At 39.5% G+C, this 15,770-nt stretch overlaps 1 protein-coding gene across 1 annotated transcript; it reads right to left on the bottom strand.

Moving 5' to 3' along the window:
- Positions 1 to 3,113: 3,113 nt before the first annotated feature.
- On the bottom strand, positions 3,114 to 11,085 carry LOC125777588 (period circadian protein-like). The gene is made up of 4 exons (XM_049452677.1): positions 11,080 to 11,085; positions 10,558 to 10,836; positions 3,231 to 3,483; positions 3,114 to 3,130 (listed from the first exon to the last, which is right to left on the bottom strand). The coding sequence occupies exons 1-4, from the start codon at positions 11,083 to 11,085 to the stop codon at positions 3,114 to 3,116; spliced, it is 555 nt and encodes a 184-aa protein (XP_049308634.1).
- Between the last annotated feature and the right edge of the window lie 4,685 nt (positions 11,086 to 15,770).

The following is a 15,770-nucleotide window of genomic DNA, read 5'->3' as shown; positions in this document are numbered from 1 at the left end:
ACGAATTGAATAATTCAATATGGTTTGGCGGGCGTACCACAGTTCCTCCTAGAAGACCCTGCATTATGGGCCAATTAATAACCACATCCAGCTCTCACCAAGAAGACGAAGGGCAATTTAGAGAGAAGAAGGAAGGAAAAAATACATTTAAAATTAATTTCGACCTACTGAGGAAAAATTCAATATTGGCACCCTCATTGAAAAATTCTCTTCTCATAAAAAATTGCTTCGTATGGTCGCATAGACATTACGATGGATCAGGCCGACCACCAAAAACCTCCAGGGGCCAAGATCTGACTTCAGAAGAGTTAAACCTGAGCTTTTCTAAAATTGCACAGGTGAGTCCCAACTAATTCAGAATTTCTCGGATGTTATTCAAAGAAAATTGCATAAAGGCACCACCACCCTACCCGCAAACCAAAAAAAATTGCAAAAAACTTAACCCGTTTTGCCTAATGCAGGTACTCGAGATTTATGTTGCTGTCATTCAAATTAATCACGAAGCGAGTAGGAATGGTCGCTTATTAAATGGCACCTCTCCCATACGATGCCAAATTTCCGCTTTTATTGAAATAAAAGTTCGCACTTCGTTATAACGTACTTACGGTTCCTGCATATTCGAAATCACAAAGCTGGGGCTAAAGCGTTGGTTGCGCTTCTTCGAGAACGCATATGGCGAATTAATGCCCGAGAAGCTTGCAGTAGAAACCGTAAGAAACTGTATACATTGTTTTCATTACAAGCAGAAGTTGCAAAACCAAATAATGGGAAATTTGCCAGTCGAAAGACTTCGAGCACTTACGACCCTTTCTTATATGTGGCGTAGATTTTGTGGTCCGATATACACAACTTTAAAAATACACGGTCGACCACCCGTAAAAACATATATATTGCAGTTTTCATTTGCTTTACTTCCAAAGCAGTACATTTAGAATTAGTTTCGGACCTATCTTCTAATCATTTATTCTCGCCCTAAAAAGGTTCATTGGACGCCGAGGCATGACGAATGCCGACGAAGATATGTCAGCGACAACGCCACCAATTTCGTCGGCGCCGATCGCAAGCTGCGCGAATTGAAGGAGGCGTTTCTGGCAATGGGTCCAGACCTGAAGAGATTCGCAGCAGACGAAGGGTGCAGCTTCACCTTTATACCACCGCGGGCGCCGCACTTCGGCGGATTATGGGAAGCCGCGGTGAAGTCCGCCAAACACCACATCGTTCGGGTAACCGGCAGCGCGCTACTACAGCAGAGGAGTTAGCAACAGTGTTGGCCGAAGTGGAGGCCATCCTCAACTCTCGCCCCCTAGTACCTGTGAGCCAAGATCCCAACGACGGCGAGGCGTTAACACCAGCGCATCTATTAATAGGATGCTCCCTGCGGGGCATTACCCCCAGAGAAGGTGCCAGTGGACCCAGTTCGTTGTTGCGAGAGATGGCAACTTGTTTTGCTGTCTCAAGCAACAGTTCTGGCGACAGTGGTCCCAAAGTATGTCTGACGGGCCTTCAGGAGCGCAACAAGTGGCTGCACCCCAAACGCAATATGCAGCTCAACGACCTCGTTCTCGTCCACGAGGACAACGTGCCGCCGCAGCAGTGGGTACTAGGGCGCGTCGTCGAAACCGTCGAAGGGCCAAGACGGCAAGGTGCGAGTCGCAGAAGTAGCAACCAAGACGGGCACGATTAAGCGCCCCATCCACAAACTGGCTGTCCTTCCACTGGATATTGAAGGAATCTGATCCTGTCAAGGTGGCCGGTGTTGCGTCAAGCGACAAGATATATATTTAAACCTAAAATAAAAATAATAAAAATTATAAAATATTGAATTGTTAAAGAGTTAAATTAAGAAAATCTATTGTATACTTACCTTAATAATCCATTTGTAATACTAAGAAATTACTCACCTTACTATCCTTAACGTAATCTTTTACAATAGTTAACGAAAGTTAATAATTATTATGCTTACCCCTTTTTCTGTAATACATATTAACATTACCACTAGTTTAAGCCGTTAGTTTAAGATTTAGGCTAAGCGATTGCATGAAACGAAATATAATGTTTTTTTTGAATTGAACGGTGAGACCGTACGCACGCGTTTTAATTAGTCGGTGTTTCAACTTTACGCTATCGAGGCAGGCAATTGGTGCATTTCTTTTAATTTATAATCGCGCATCCCAATTTCAAGTACTTTTCGTGTCTTAACCCTTAAATGCATGATTTTTCCTTTTTATAAACCAAGTGTGTATTTGTAAGTGGCGCGCCAAGCTGTCAAATTATTAAAATTAAAAAGTGAAATGTCCTATTATGAAAGTTTGCGTTCAAAAACCAACACAGATGTTTTTAGCACCTCATAAAAGTAAAAAGTACTGTGTATGAGTTACCGTTTAGAAATTATGTAAGGAAGAAAACACTGATGTATATATACATCATCATGCATTTAAGGTTAAAAACGCTTAAGATTTTTCATGGCGCCCGAGCAGGGACTTGTGCGTGTATTTAAAATTAAAAATAAAATATAAAATTAAAAACTAAAATAACTAAAACATACCTGTGTTCGATATCATTTTCGGTACCAATTGCCTGGACAATACTTTTCGGTTTTCGGTCTTGTGTAGTGAAAACAAATCAAAATTAAACACATAAAAGAAACATAAAACAAAGTTACAAAAAATTCATACAAAATACATTTACATATCTGCATACACATATGTATATGCAAAAGTGGAGTGCCAGAAGTGCAGTGAACAAATACGAAACAACAAAAAAAAAAATACAGTGCGCAAAGTGACCAAAAGATTTATAAAATAACAAGTAGTGTGATAGTGATACCTACATAAATAAAGAAAAAAAGAATACATAGTGTGGTGCAGTGATACCTAAAAAGCAAAAAAAAAACGAAGAAAAGAAAGAAATAATAAGTGAAAATAATAGTACATAATAAATACTTACCAAACTCTGCATTTTTTAACCTACAATTAACAAAAAACAAGAGGTGCATATGTGCAAGTGACAAACATACAAAAGAGTGAAATAAATAAAAGGTGTGAAAAAGCGCACAAGAAAATTGGGTACAGTGAATTCAACAAAAAATCGTACCAAAGTGTTCAACCAGGCGATTAGCGAAAGGACCGTCCTAAACGTTAAAAAAAAAAAACAGTTTTAAAAAAAAGCCCGTGGTAAACCCGTTAAAGAAAAAAAAAAAAAAACTGTTCCAAGTGCCGCTTTAAAAGTACCGCCAAAAGTGCCGGTATAAGCACCCGTTGTTGCCATACCGCCGCTGCTGAAAGCGCTGCTGCCATCAACACTGCTGCAATCAACACTGCTGCAATCAGCGCCGCTGCCATCAACGCCGCTGCCATCAACGCTGCTGCCATCAACACTGCTGCAATCATCGCCGCTGCCATCAACGCCGCTGCCATCAACGCCGCTGCCATCAACGCTGCTGCCATCAACACTGCTGCCATCATCGCTGCTGCCATCAATCCGCTGCCGTCGTGGGAATGAGCTGCCGCTGCATCCTGTGCCAAAGGAACGTAAGCGCCGGCAAACAGCCGACGCACCAGGTAACGAGTGCGAATTACTGAAAGCAGTGCAAACAAAAAATAAAACGAAAACACATAAAAATAAAATTGAAATAAAGACAAGGGCACACTTTCAGTTTTGGCTCTCTCTTTTTTCACTTTCAATTATATTGACGTTCTATAAATACATATACATATATAAATTCATATCTATAATAACATATATAAATAAACATATACATTATTAAATATAATAAGCATACGCACATATATGTATATGCGTACGCAAGTGAATAAGGGATTTTGGGATTTGCGGTAGCCCTTTATTTTTTAAAATAAAGGTTGAAAAATTATTAATTGCAAATTAAATTGTCACATTTTTCGCAATTTTTTCGAAACGCGTTTGCAATTATCGGTCGTTTTTTCGCAATTTTTGTCGATTTCCGTTCGGACATTTTTCCGATTAAATTACTTTTTTTGTGCTATTGCTCATTTTGCGCATTTATCGGTTTGGCTTTCGTATACTTGAGAATCGATATTATTTTTTTTCTCGTTTTCGTCACCGATTCCAAATATATTTGTTGCCAACTTTTATTGCTATTAGTTTGGCTTTCGTATATTTGGGAATCAACATTTATCTTTCGTTTCGTTATCGATTCTCAGTATATCTGTTGCCAACCGTTATAGTCTTTTTCGGAAAATTTATTTAAACAAGCAAAATGAGCAAGCCAAAGCCAACTCTCGCAAACCTGTCTCCATGTAAGGAGTTGACGGACTTAAAATCGTTGAGACGTCAAAGAACGGTTGCGAAAAGTAGTATTTTGCGCATTAAAACGGGTCTTCTCGAAAAGACTATGTCTTTAGATCCAATAGAATTGGAATGTCGTCTCGATATATTAAATTTCACATAGTGAAAAATTAATGAAATGCCAATCAAAGATTGAAGAAATTGATGAGGACGACATGGCCCGAGGGGAGTTAGAGGACATAATCGTTGAAACGAAGTCCATAATAAAGTCAATTTTAGCAAAAAATAAAACTTCATTTGCCGAAACATCTTTTGTAGCTTCTCACAGCTCAAGGCTCCCTAAAATGAATTTGCCGAAATTCAAGGGAGAATATTCAGAGTTCAAAAATTTTATGAGTTTGTTCGAGAGCTTGGTTCATAACGATCCAAATATCCCAGATATTGAAAAGTTTAACCATTTGGTAAATTGTCTATCTGGAGAGGCTCTGGGAACAGTTAAAGCGTTCCAGATGTCGGATGAAAATTATCCGAAAGCGTTGGCAAGTCTCAAAAAAGTTTATGATAATAAATGTTTGATATTTTTCAATACAATATCTAAACTTTCCAAAGCTTTCTGCGCCTTCCCTGCGTTCAATGATTGACGAAGTGTCCGCGGTATATGATTCATTGCTATCGCTGGGCGATGAAAAACAAATAACGAACGCAATAATCATACATATTGTAATGACAAAGGTTGACCCTGCCACCCGATCCAAATGGGAAGAAGCGCTGGACTATGACAAACTGCCACTGTGGAAGGACTGTGAGGCCACCTTAAATCGAAGATACCAGCAGCTGTCAGCGGAAGGAGCATCACACTCTAGGACGAAGCCCATACCTACAAGCAGTGCGCATCATGGGAAACAACAACAGATGGACAGGACCAAATCGGCGCTGGTTGCTGCAAATACGAGGCAGCCTCTTTGCCAACAGTGCAAATCGAGGGATCACCATTTGACTGGCTGCCCCACCTTCAAGGCGCTTCCGGTGCAGCAGAGGTTCGAGTTCGTGAAATCGGTGCCCTTATGCATAAATTGTTTGCGTAAGGGTCACACGGTTTCCAAATGCAGAGCAGATCGTTGCCGCATATGCAATCGATCCCATCACTCGCTGTTGCACCAGTATCCAGTGTCCTTCCCCGCTGTACCTCATCCGCAACCATCAACCACACATGCCATGCATACAGCCAGTATGCCGGATCGGGTCATGTTGGCAACAGCAGTAATTCTAGTGAGGACCAGCTGCGGAGATTACCTGCCTGCGAGAGCCTTGCTGAACTCAGGCTCCCAGGTCAACTTTATGACGGAGGACTTGGCACAAAAGTTGCGGATTCGACGTCAGCACAAAACATTAAGCGTAATTGGAATTGGCAATTCCAATACAAAAGTGGGGTCGAAACTAAACGCGTTTGTCAAGTCGCGGTTAAACAATTTTGAATTTTCGGCGGAATTCTGGGTAATGCGATGCATTTCGGCAAATCATCCAGACCATAACATCAATGTTAATGGCTGGAAAACTCCGCACAATATTGAATTGGCGGACCCAGAATTCCACAAATCTAAAAAAGTGGATATCCTATTGGGTGCTGAAACATTTTTCGATCTTTTAGCTGTTGGTCAAATTAAAAATGGTCCTAACCAACCAACTCTTCAGAAAACCCTTTTAGGATGGATTGTATCTGGCAAATACGCCAGTAATATAAGTTCTCCTCCCAGATTACATAGCACATTATGCCAAGCCGAAGAAGACTTAACGTCAATCGATTCAGTAGTCCAAAAATTTTGGGATCTAGAAGAATTACCTTCAGAATCAAATGGCATCAAATTCACAGCAGAGCAACAAGAGTGTGAATATTTTTTCGTTAACACTACTCAAGTATTCCCTTCAGGACGGCTTCAAGTCAGAATGCCCTTTAAAAGCTGACCGTAAGTTACTCGGTCACTCATATGAAACCGCAGTTCGGCGGTTTCAGGCCTGGAGAGAAGGACATTAAAAGATCCAGAACTTCGTAAAATGTATCTGGACTTTATGAATGAATATAGAGCATTGGGTCACATGAGCCCAACGAACAATAAGATCCCGAGTGAGCCACACTACCAAACTACGTGTTGTATTTGATGCTTCGAGTCGATCTTCAACTCAAATATCGTTGAATGAACTTTTGATGGTAGGTCCAACCATCCAAGAAGAGTTATACTCAACTCTTCTTCGTTTTCGCTTACATAAGTATGCATTAACAGCGGACATTACTAAAATGTACCGTCAAATAATTATGCATGAAGAAGACAGAAATTGTCAGCTTATTGTGTGGAGAGAGCATCCTTCTGAGCAAATTCAAATTTTTCGTCTCAACACCGTAACATACGGCACTGCGCCTGCTCCATTTCTCGCAACACGGTGTTTGCAAATGCTCAGTGATGCCAATACAATGAAATACCCACTCGGTTCATTGGCCATCAAAAGAGACTTTTATGTTGATGATTTATTAACAGGGTCCGAAAGTTTTGAGTCTCTAGATCTTTTGAGAAGTGAGGTAATTAAAATATTAAACTCGGCAGGATTCTCCTTAACGAAGTGGTTTTCGAACCACCCTAAATTTTTCGACAGTGATTGCACTGAAAAGTCATTAAGCTTCAATGACAAAAGTTCCACTAAAACGTTAGGAATCCATTGGTTGCCGAAAGAGGATTTGTTTTCGATTTGTTTTAGATGACAATTTTAATGATCTGCGAGCCACTAAACGAAACATATTGTCAGTTTCTGCTCGCCTTTTCGATCCTCTTGGATTACTAGCCCCACTAGTTACCAAAGCAAAAATCTTATTGCAAGAGCTTTGGATCCAAAAACTAGATTGGGATGAGTCGATTCCATTGCGCCTTGACACTAGCTGGCAGAACTTTAAAGCCAACCTAATGCAGCTCTCATCTATAAGCATTCCTCGTTACGTAAACGTTGAGTCGAGTGCCATCTGCCAAATACATGGGTTCTCCGACGCCTCAATAAGGGCGTACGGATGCTGCATATACATACGAAGCCAATCTGCTAGTGGTATTAAATGCATGCTGCTTACTGCAAAGTCTAGAGTGGCTCCACTGAAGACCAAATCTCTTCCGCGTCTTGAGCTCTCGGCAGCACATCTTCTTTCGAAATTATGGTCAAGAGTAGCGCCTATATTGAGTCGACATTTCGAAAATATAACATTTTGGACAGACTCTGAAATCGTTTTACATTGGATTAAAACACATCCATCTTCACTACAAACCTTCGTCGCAAACAGAGTGTCCGAAATCCAAGAGTTGACTGACAAAGTACATTGGCGACATGTGCCAACGAAACAAAATCCTGCGGATCAAGTGTCTCGGGGTTGTAACGTGGACGAATTGAATAATTCAATATGGTTTGGCGGTCCACAGTTCCTCCTAGAAGACCCTGCATTATGGCCAATTAATAACCACTTCCAGCTCTCACCAGAAGACGAAGCATTAGAGAAGAAGAAAAATACATTTACATTAATTTCGACTACTGAGAAAAATTCAATATTGGACCTCATTGAAAAATTCTCTTCTCATAAAAAATTGCTTCGTATGGTCGCATATATATTACGATGGATCAGGCGACCACCAAAAACCTCCAGGGGCCAAGATCTGACTTCAGAAGAGTTAAACCTGAGCTTTCTAAAAATTGCACAGGTGGTCCAACATTCAGAATTTTCGGATGTTATTCAAAAATTGCATAAAGGCACCACCCTACCCGCAAACTTGCAAAAACTTAACCCGTTTTTGCATGAGTACTCGGATTGTTGCTGTCATTCAAATTAATCCGAGTAGGAGGTCGCTTATTAAATGCACCTCTCCCATACGATGCCAAATTTCCGCTTTTATTGAATAAAAGTTCGCACTTCGTTATAACGTACTTACGGTTCCTGCATATTCGAAATCACCACGCTGGGGCTAAAGCGTTGGTTGCGCTTCTTCGAGAACGCATATGGCTAATTAATGCCCGAGAAGCTTGCAGTAGAACCGTAAGAAACTGTATACATTGTTTTCATTACAAGCCGAAGTTGCAAAACCAAATAATGGGAAATTTGCCAGTCGAAAGACTTCGAGCACTACGACCCTTACGACCCTTTCTTATATGTGGCGTAGATTTTTGTGGTCCGATATACACAACTTTAAAAATACGCGGTCGACCACCCGTAAAACATATATTGCAGTTTGGGAAGCCGCGGTGAAGCCGCGGTGAAGTCCGCCAAACACCACATCGTTCGGGTAACCGGCAGCGCGCTACTTACAGCAGAGGAGTTAGCAACAGTGTTGGCCGAAGTGGAGGCCATCCTCAACTCTCGCCCCTAGTACCTGTGAGCCAAGATCCCAACGACGGCGAGGCGTTAACACCACCGCATCTATTAATAGGATGCTCCCTGCGGGCATTACCCCCAGAGAAGGTGCCAGTGGACCCAGTTCGTTGTTGCGAGAGATGGCAACTTGTTTGCTGTCTCAAGCAACAGTTCTGGCGACAGTGGTCCAAAGTATATCTGACGGGCCTTCAGGAGCGCAACAAGTGGCTGCACCCCAAACGCAATATGCAGCTCAACGACCTCGTTCTCGTCCACGAGGACAACGTGCCGCCGCAGCAGTGGGTACTAGGGCGCGTCGTCGAAACCGTCGAAGGGCAAGACGGCAAGGTGCGAGTCGCAGAAGTAGCAACCAAGACGGGCACGATTAAGCGCCCCATCCACAAACTGGCTGTCCTTCCACTGGATATTGAAGGAATCTGATCCTGTCAAGGTGGCCGGTGTTGCGTCAAGCGACAAGATATATATTTAAACCTAAAATAAAAATAATAAAAATTATAAAATATTGAATTGTTAAAGAATTAAATTAAGAAAATCTATTGTATACTTACCTTAATAATCCATTTGTAATACTAAGATATTACTCACCTTACTATCCTTAACGTAATCTTTTACAATAGTTAACGAAAGTTAAGAATTATTATGCTTACCCCTTTTTCTGTAATACATATTAACATTACCACTAGTTTAAGCCGTTAGTTTAAGATTTAGGCTAAGCGATTGCATGAAACGAAATATAATGTTTTTTTTGAATTGAACGGTGAGACCGTACGCACGCGTTTTAATTAGTCGGTGTTTCAACTTTACGCTATCGAGGCAGGCAATTGGTGCATTTCTTTTAATTTATAATCGCGCATCCCAATTTCAAGTACTTTTCGTGTCTTAACCCTTAAATGCATGATTTTTTCCTTTTTATAAACCAAGTGTGTATTTGTAAGTGGCGCGCCAAGCTGTCAAATTATTAAAATTAAAAAGTGAAATGTCATATTATGAAAGTTTGCGTTCAAAAACCAACACAGATGTTTTTAGCACCTCATAAAAGTAAAAAGTACTGTGTATGAGTTACCGTTTAGAAATTATGTAAGGAAGAAAACACTGATGTATATATACATCATCATGCATTTAAGGGTTAAAAACGCTTAAGATTTTTCATGGCGCCCGAGCAGGGACTTGTGCGTGTATTTAAAATTAAAAATAAAATATAAAATTAAAAACTAAAATAACTAAAACATACCTGTGTTCGATATCATTTTCGGTACTAATTGCCTGGACAATACTTTTCGGTTTTCGGTCTTGTGTAGTGAAAACAAATCAAAATTAAACACATAAAAGAAACATAAAACAAAGTTACAAAAAATTCATACAAAATACATTTACATATCTGCATACACATATGTATATGCAAAAGTGGAGTGTCAGAAGTGCAGTGAACAAATACGAAACAACAAAAAAAAAATACAGTGCGCAAAGTGACCAAAAGATTTATAAAATAACAAGTAGTGTGATAGTGATACCTACATAAATAAAGAAAAAAAAAGAATACATAGTGTGGTGCAGTGATACCTAAAAAGCAAAAAAAAAAACGAAGAAAAGAAAGAAATAATAAGTGAAAATAATAGTACATAATAAATACTTACCAAACTCTGCATTTTTTAACCTACAATTAACAAAAAACAAGAGGTGCATATGTGCAAGTGACAAACATACAAAAGAGTGAAATAAATAAAAGGTGTGAAAAAGCGCACAAGAAAATTGGGTACAGTGAATTCAACAAAAAATCGTACCAAAGTGTTCAACCAGGCGATTAGCGAAAGGACCGTCCTAAACGTTAAAAAAAAAAAACAGTTTTAAAAAAAAGCCCGTGGTAAACCCGTTAAAGAAAAAAAAAAAAAAAAAACTGTTCCAAGTGCCGCTTTAAAAGTACCGCCAAAAGTGCCGGTATAAGCACCCGTTGTTGCCATACCGCCGCTGCTGAAAGCGCTGCTGCCATCAACACTGCTGCAATCAACACTGCTGCAATCAGCGCCGCTGCCATCAACGCCGCTGCCATCAACGCTGCTGCCATCAACACTGCTGCAATCATCGCCGCTGCCATCAACGCCGCTGCCATCAACGCCGCTGCCATCAACGCTGCTGCCATCAACACTGCTGCCATCATCGCTGCTGCCATCAATCCGCTGCCGTCGTGGGAATGAGCTGCCGCTGCATCCTGTGCCAAAGGAACGTAAGCGCCGGCAAACAGCCGACGCACCAGGTAACGAGTGCGAATTACTGAAAGCAGTGCAAACAAAAAATAAAACGAAAACACATAAAAATAAAATTGAAATAAAGACAAGTGCACACTTTCAGTTTTGGCTCTCCCTTTTTTCACTTTCAATTATATTGACGTTCTATAAATACATATACATATACATATATACATTCATATCTATAATAACGTATATAAATAAACATATACATTATTAAATATAATAAGCATACGCACATATATGTATATGCGTACGCAAGTGAATAAGGGATTTTGGGATTTGCGGTAGCCCTTTATTTTTTAAAATAAAGGTTGAAAAAATTATTAATTGCAAATTAAATTATCACATTTTTCGCAATTTTTTTCGAAACGCGTTTGCAATTATCGGTCGTTTTTTCGCAATTTTTGTCGATTTCCGTTCGGACATTTTCCGATTAAATTACTTTTTTTGTGCTATTGCTCATTTTGCGCATTTATCGGTTTGGCTTTCGTATACTTGAGAATCGATATTATTTTTTTTCTCGTTTTCGTCACCGATTCCAAATATATTTGTTGCCAACTTTTATTGCTATTAGTTTGGCTTTCGTATATTTGGGAATCAACATTTATCTTTCGTTTCGTTATCGATTCTCAGTATATCTGTTGCCAACCGTTATAGTCTTTTTCGGAAAATTTATTTAAACAAGCAAAATGAGCAAGCCAAAGCCAACTCTCGCAAACCTGTCTCCATGTAAGGAGTTGACGGACTTAAAATCGTTGAGACGTCAAAGAACGGTTGCGAAAAGTAGTATTTTGCGCATTAAAACGGGTCTTCTCGAAAAGACTATGTCTTTAGATCCAATAGAATTGGAATGTCGTCTCGATATATTAAATTCACATAGTGAAAAATTAATGAAATGCCAATCAAAGATTGAAGAAATTGATGAGGACGACATGGCCCGAGGGGAGTTAGAGGACATAATCGTTGAAACGAAGTCCATAATAAAGTCAATTTTAGCAAAAAATAAAACTTCATTTGCCGAAACATCTTTTGTAGCTTCTCACAGCTCAAGGCTCCCTAAAATGAATTTGCCGAAATTCAAGGGAGAATATTCAGAGTTCAAAAATTTTATGAGTTTGTTCGAGAGCTTGGTTCATAACGATCCAAATATCCCAGATATTGAAAAGTTTAACCATTTGGTAAATTGTCTATCTGGAGAGGCTCTGGGAAACAGTTAAAGCGTTCCAGATGTCGGATGAAAATTATCCGAAAGCGTTGGCAAGTCCTCAAAAAGTTTATGATAATAAATGTTTGATATTTTTCAATACAATATCTAAACTTTCCAAAGCTTTCTGCGCCTTCCCTGCGTTCAATGATTGACGAAGTGTCCGCGGTATATGATTCATTGCTATCGCTGGGCGATGAAAAACAAATAACGAACGCAATAATCATACATATTGTAATGACAAAGGTTGACCCTGCCACCCGATCCAAATGGGAAGAAGCGCTGGACTATGACAAACTGCCACTGTGGAAGGACTGTGAGGCCACCTTAAATCGAAGATACCAGCAGCTGTCAGCGGAAGGAGCATCACACTCTAGGACGAAGCCCATACCTACAAGCAGTGCGCATCATGGGAAACAACAACAGATGGACAGGACCAAATCGGCGCTGGTTGCTGCAAATACGAGGCAGCCTCTTTGCCAACAGTGCAAATCGAGGATCACCATTTGACTGGCTGCCCCACCTTCAAGGCGCTTCCGGTGCAGCAGAGGTTCGAGTTCGTGAAATCGGTGCCCTTATGCATAAATTGTTTGCGTAAGGGTCACACGGTTTCCAAATGCAGAGCAGATCGTTGCCGCATATGCAATCGATCCCATCACTCGCTGTTGCACCAGTATCCAGTGTCCTTCCCCGCTGTACCTCATCCGCAACCATCAACCACACATGCCATGCATACAGCCAGTATGCCGGATCGGGTCATGTTGGCAACAGCAGTAATTCTAGTGAGGACCAGCTGCGGAGATTACCTGCCTGCGAGAGCCTTGCTGAACTCAGGCTCCCAGGTCAACTTTATGACGGAGGACTTGGCACAAAAGTTGCGGATTCGACGTCAGCACAAAACATTAAGCGTAATTGGAATTGGCAATTCCAATACAAAAGTGGGGTCGAAACTAAACGCGTTTGTCAAGTCGCGGTTAAACAATTTTGAATTTTCGGCGGAATTCTGGGTAATGCGATGCATTTCGGCAAATCATCCAGACCATAACATCAATGTTAATGGCTGGAAAACTCCGCACAATATTGAATTGGCGGACCCAGAATTCCACAAATCTAAAAAAGTGGATATCCTATTGGGTGCTGAAACATTTTTCGATCTTTTAGCTGTTGGTCAAATTAAAAATGGTCCTAACCAACCAACTCTTCAGAAAACCCTTTTAGGATGGATTGTATCTGGCAAATACGCCAGTAATATAAGTTCTCCTCCCAGATTACATAGCACATTATGCCAAGCCGAAGAAGACTTAACGTCAATCGATTCAGTAGTCCAAAAATTTTGGGATCTAGAAGAATTACCTTCAGAATCAAATGGCATCAAATTCACAGCAGAGCAACAAGAGTGTGAATATTTTTTCGTTAACACTACTCAAGTATTCCCTTCAGGACGGCTTCAAGTCAGAATGCCCTTTAAAGCTGACCGTAAGTTACTCGGTCACTCATATGAAACCGCAGTTCGGCGGTTTCAGGCCCTGGAGAGAAGGACATTAAAAGATCCAGAACTTCGTAAAATGTATCTGGACTTTATGAATGAATATAGAGCATTGGGTCACATGAGCCCAACGAACAATAAGATCCCGAGTGAGCCACACTACCAAACTACGTGTTGTATTTGATGCTTCGAGTCGATCTTCAACTAAAATAGCGTTGAATGAACTTTTGATGGTAGGTCCAACCATCCAAGAAGAGTTATACTCAACTCTTCTTCGTTTTCGCTTACATAAGTATGCATTATCAGCGGACATTACTAAAATGTACCGTCAAATAATTATGCATGAAGAAGACAGAAATTGTCAGCTTATTGTGTGGAGAGAGCATCCTTCTGAGCAAATTCAAATTTTTCGTCTCAACACCGTAACATACGGCACTGCGCCTGCTCCATTTCTCGCAACACGGTGTTTGCAAATGCTCAGTGATGCCAATACAATGAAATACCCACTCGGTTCATTGGCCATCAAAAGAGACTTTTATGTTGATGATTTATTAACAGGGTCCGAAAGTTTTGAGTCTCTAGATCTTTTGAGAAGTGAGGTAATTAAAATATTAAACTCGGCAGGATTCTCCTTAACGAAGTGGTTTTCGAACCACCCTAAATTTTTCGACAGTGATTGCACTGAAAAGTCATTAAGCTTCAATGACAAAAGTTCCACTAAAACGTTAGGAATCCATTACCTTACTTACCTCAACGTAATCTTTTACAATAGTTAATGAAAGTTAAGAATTATTATGCTTACCCCTTTTTCTGTAATACATATTAACATTACCACTAGTTTAAGCCGTTAGTTTAAGATTTAGGCTAAGCGATTGCATGAAACGAAATATAATGTTCTTTTTGAATTGAACCGTGAGACCGTACGCACGCGTTTTAATTTGTCGGTGTTTCAACTTTACGCTATCGAGGCAGGCAATTGGTGCATTTCTTTTAATTTATAATCGCGCATCCCAATTTCAAGTACTTTTCGTGTCTTAAAAACGCTTAAGATTTTTCACTTATATTGAGGTTTAAAGTCGATTTTCTTGTAAACACATATTTAGCAATCGATATTGAGTTGCTCCAAATCAGTAGCTTAACATATTTAATTTCATTAACCTTCTTCATATTACTGAAGTCGACACAAAGCCTTGACGGCAGTGCATTTCGAAGAATTCCACAATCTTATATTTAGGTATAAAGTCGATTTTCTTGTAAACACATATTTGGCAATCGATATTGGCTTGCTCCAAATCATTAGATGAACATAACTTTAATCATCTTAATGAAGTTGACATAAAGCCTTAACGGCAGTTCATTTGGAAGAATTCCATAAACTTATATTTAGGTTTGAAGTCGATTTTCTTGTAAACACATATTTAGCAATCGATATTGAGTTGCTCCAAATCATTAAAATAACATATTTACATTAATTGACCTTCTTTATCTTAATGAAGTTGACACAAAGCCTTAACGGCAGTGCATTTGGAAGAATTCCATAATCTTACATTTGGGTTTAAAGTCGATTTTCTTGTAAACACATATTTAGCAATCGATATTGAGTTGCTGCAAATCATTAGTTTAAGACATTTAAAATAATTAACATTCTTCATATTACTGAAGTCGACACAAAGCCTTGACGGCAGTGCATTTCGAAGAATCCCACAATCTTATATTTAGGTTTAAAGTCGATTTTCTTGTAAACACATAATTAGCAATCGATATTGAGTTGCTCCAAATCAGTAGTTTAACATATTTAAATTCATTAACCTTCTTCATATTACTGAAGTCGACACAAAGCTTTGACGGCAGTGCATTTCGATGAATTCCACAATCTTATATTTAGGTTTAAAGTCGATTTTCTTGTAAACAAATATTTAGCAATCGATATTGAGTTGCTCCAAATCAGTAGTTTAACATATATAAATTCAATAACCTTCTTCATATTACTGAAGTCGACACAAAGTCTTAACGGCAGTGCATTTGGAAGAATTTCATAATCTTATATTTAGGTTTAAAGTCGATTTTCTTGTAAACACATATTTAGCAATCGATATTGAGTTGCTCCAAATCATTAGTTTAACATATTTAAATTAATTAACCTTCTTCGTCTTAATGAAGTTGACACAAAGC

This window comes from Bactrocera dorsalis, chromosome 3 (genome assembly GCF_023373825.1).
Source record: "Bactrocera dorsalis isolate Fly_Bdor chromosome 3, ASM2337382v1, whole genome shotgun sequence".
Lineage (NCBI taxonomy): Eukaryota > Metazoa > Arthropoda > Insecta > Diptera > Tephritidae > Bactrocera > Bactrocera dorsalis.
Note: the sequence above shows the minus strand (reverse complement) of the source record. Positions and strands in the feature narration are given on the sequence as shown.

Excerpts from the sequence above, each read along its gene's own strand:
- LOC125777588 (XM_049452677.1), bottom strand. Across the intron at positions 3,484-10,557 it reads TTAAAGCGGCACTTGGAACA|CGGATTGATGGCAGCAGCGA; the intron begins GTTTTTTTTTTT and ends CCACGACGGCAG.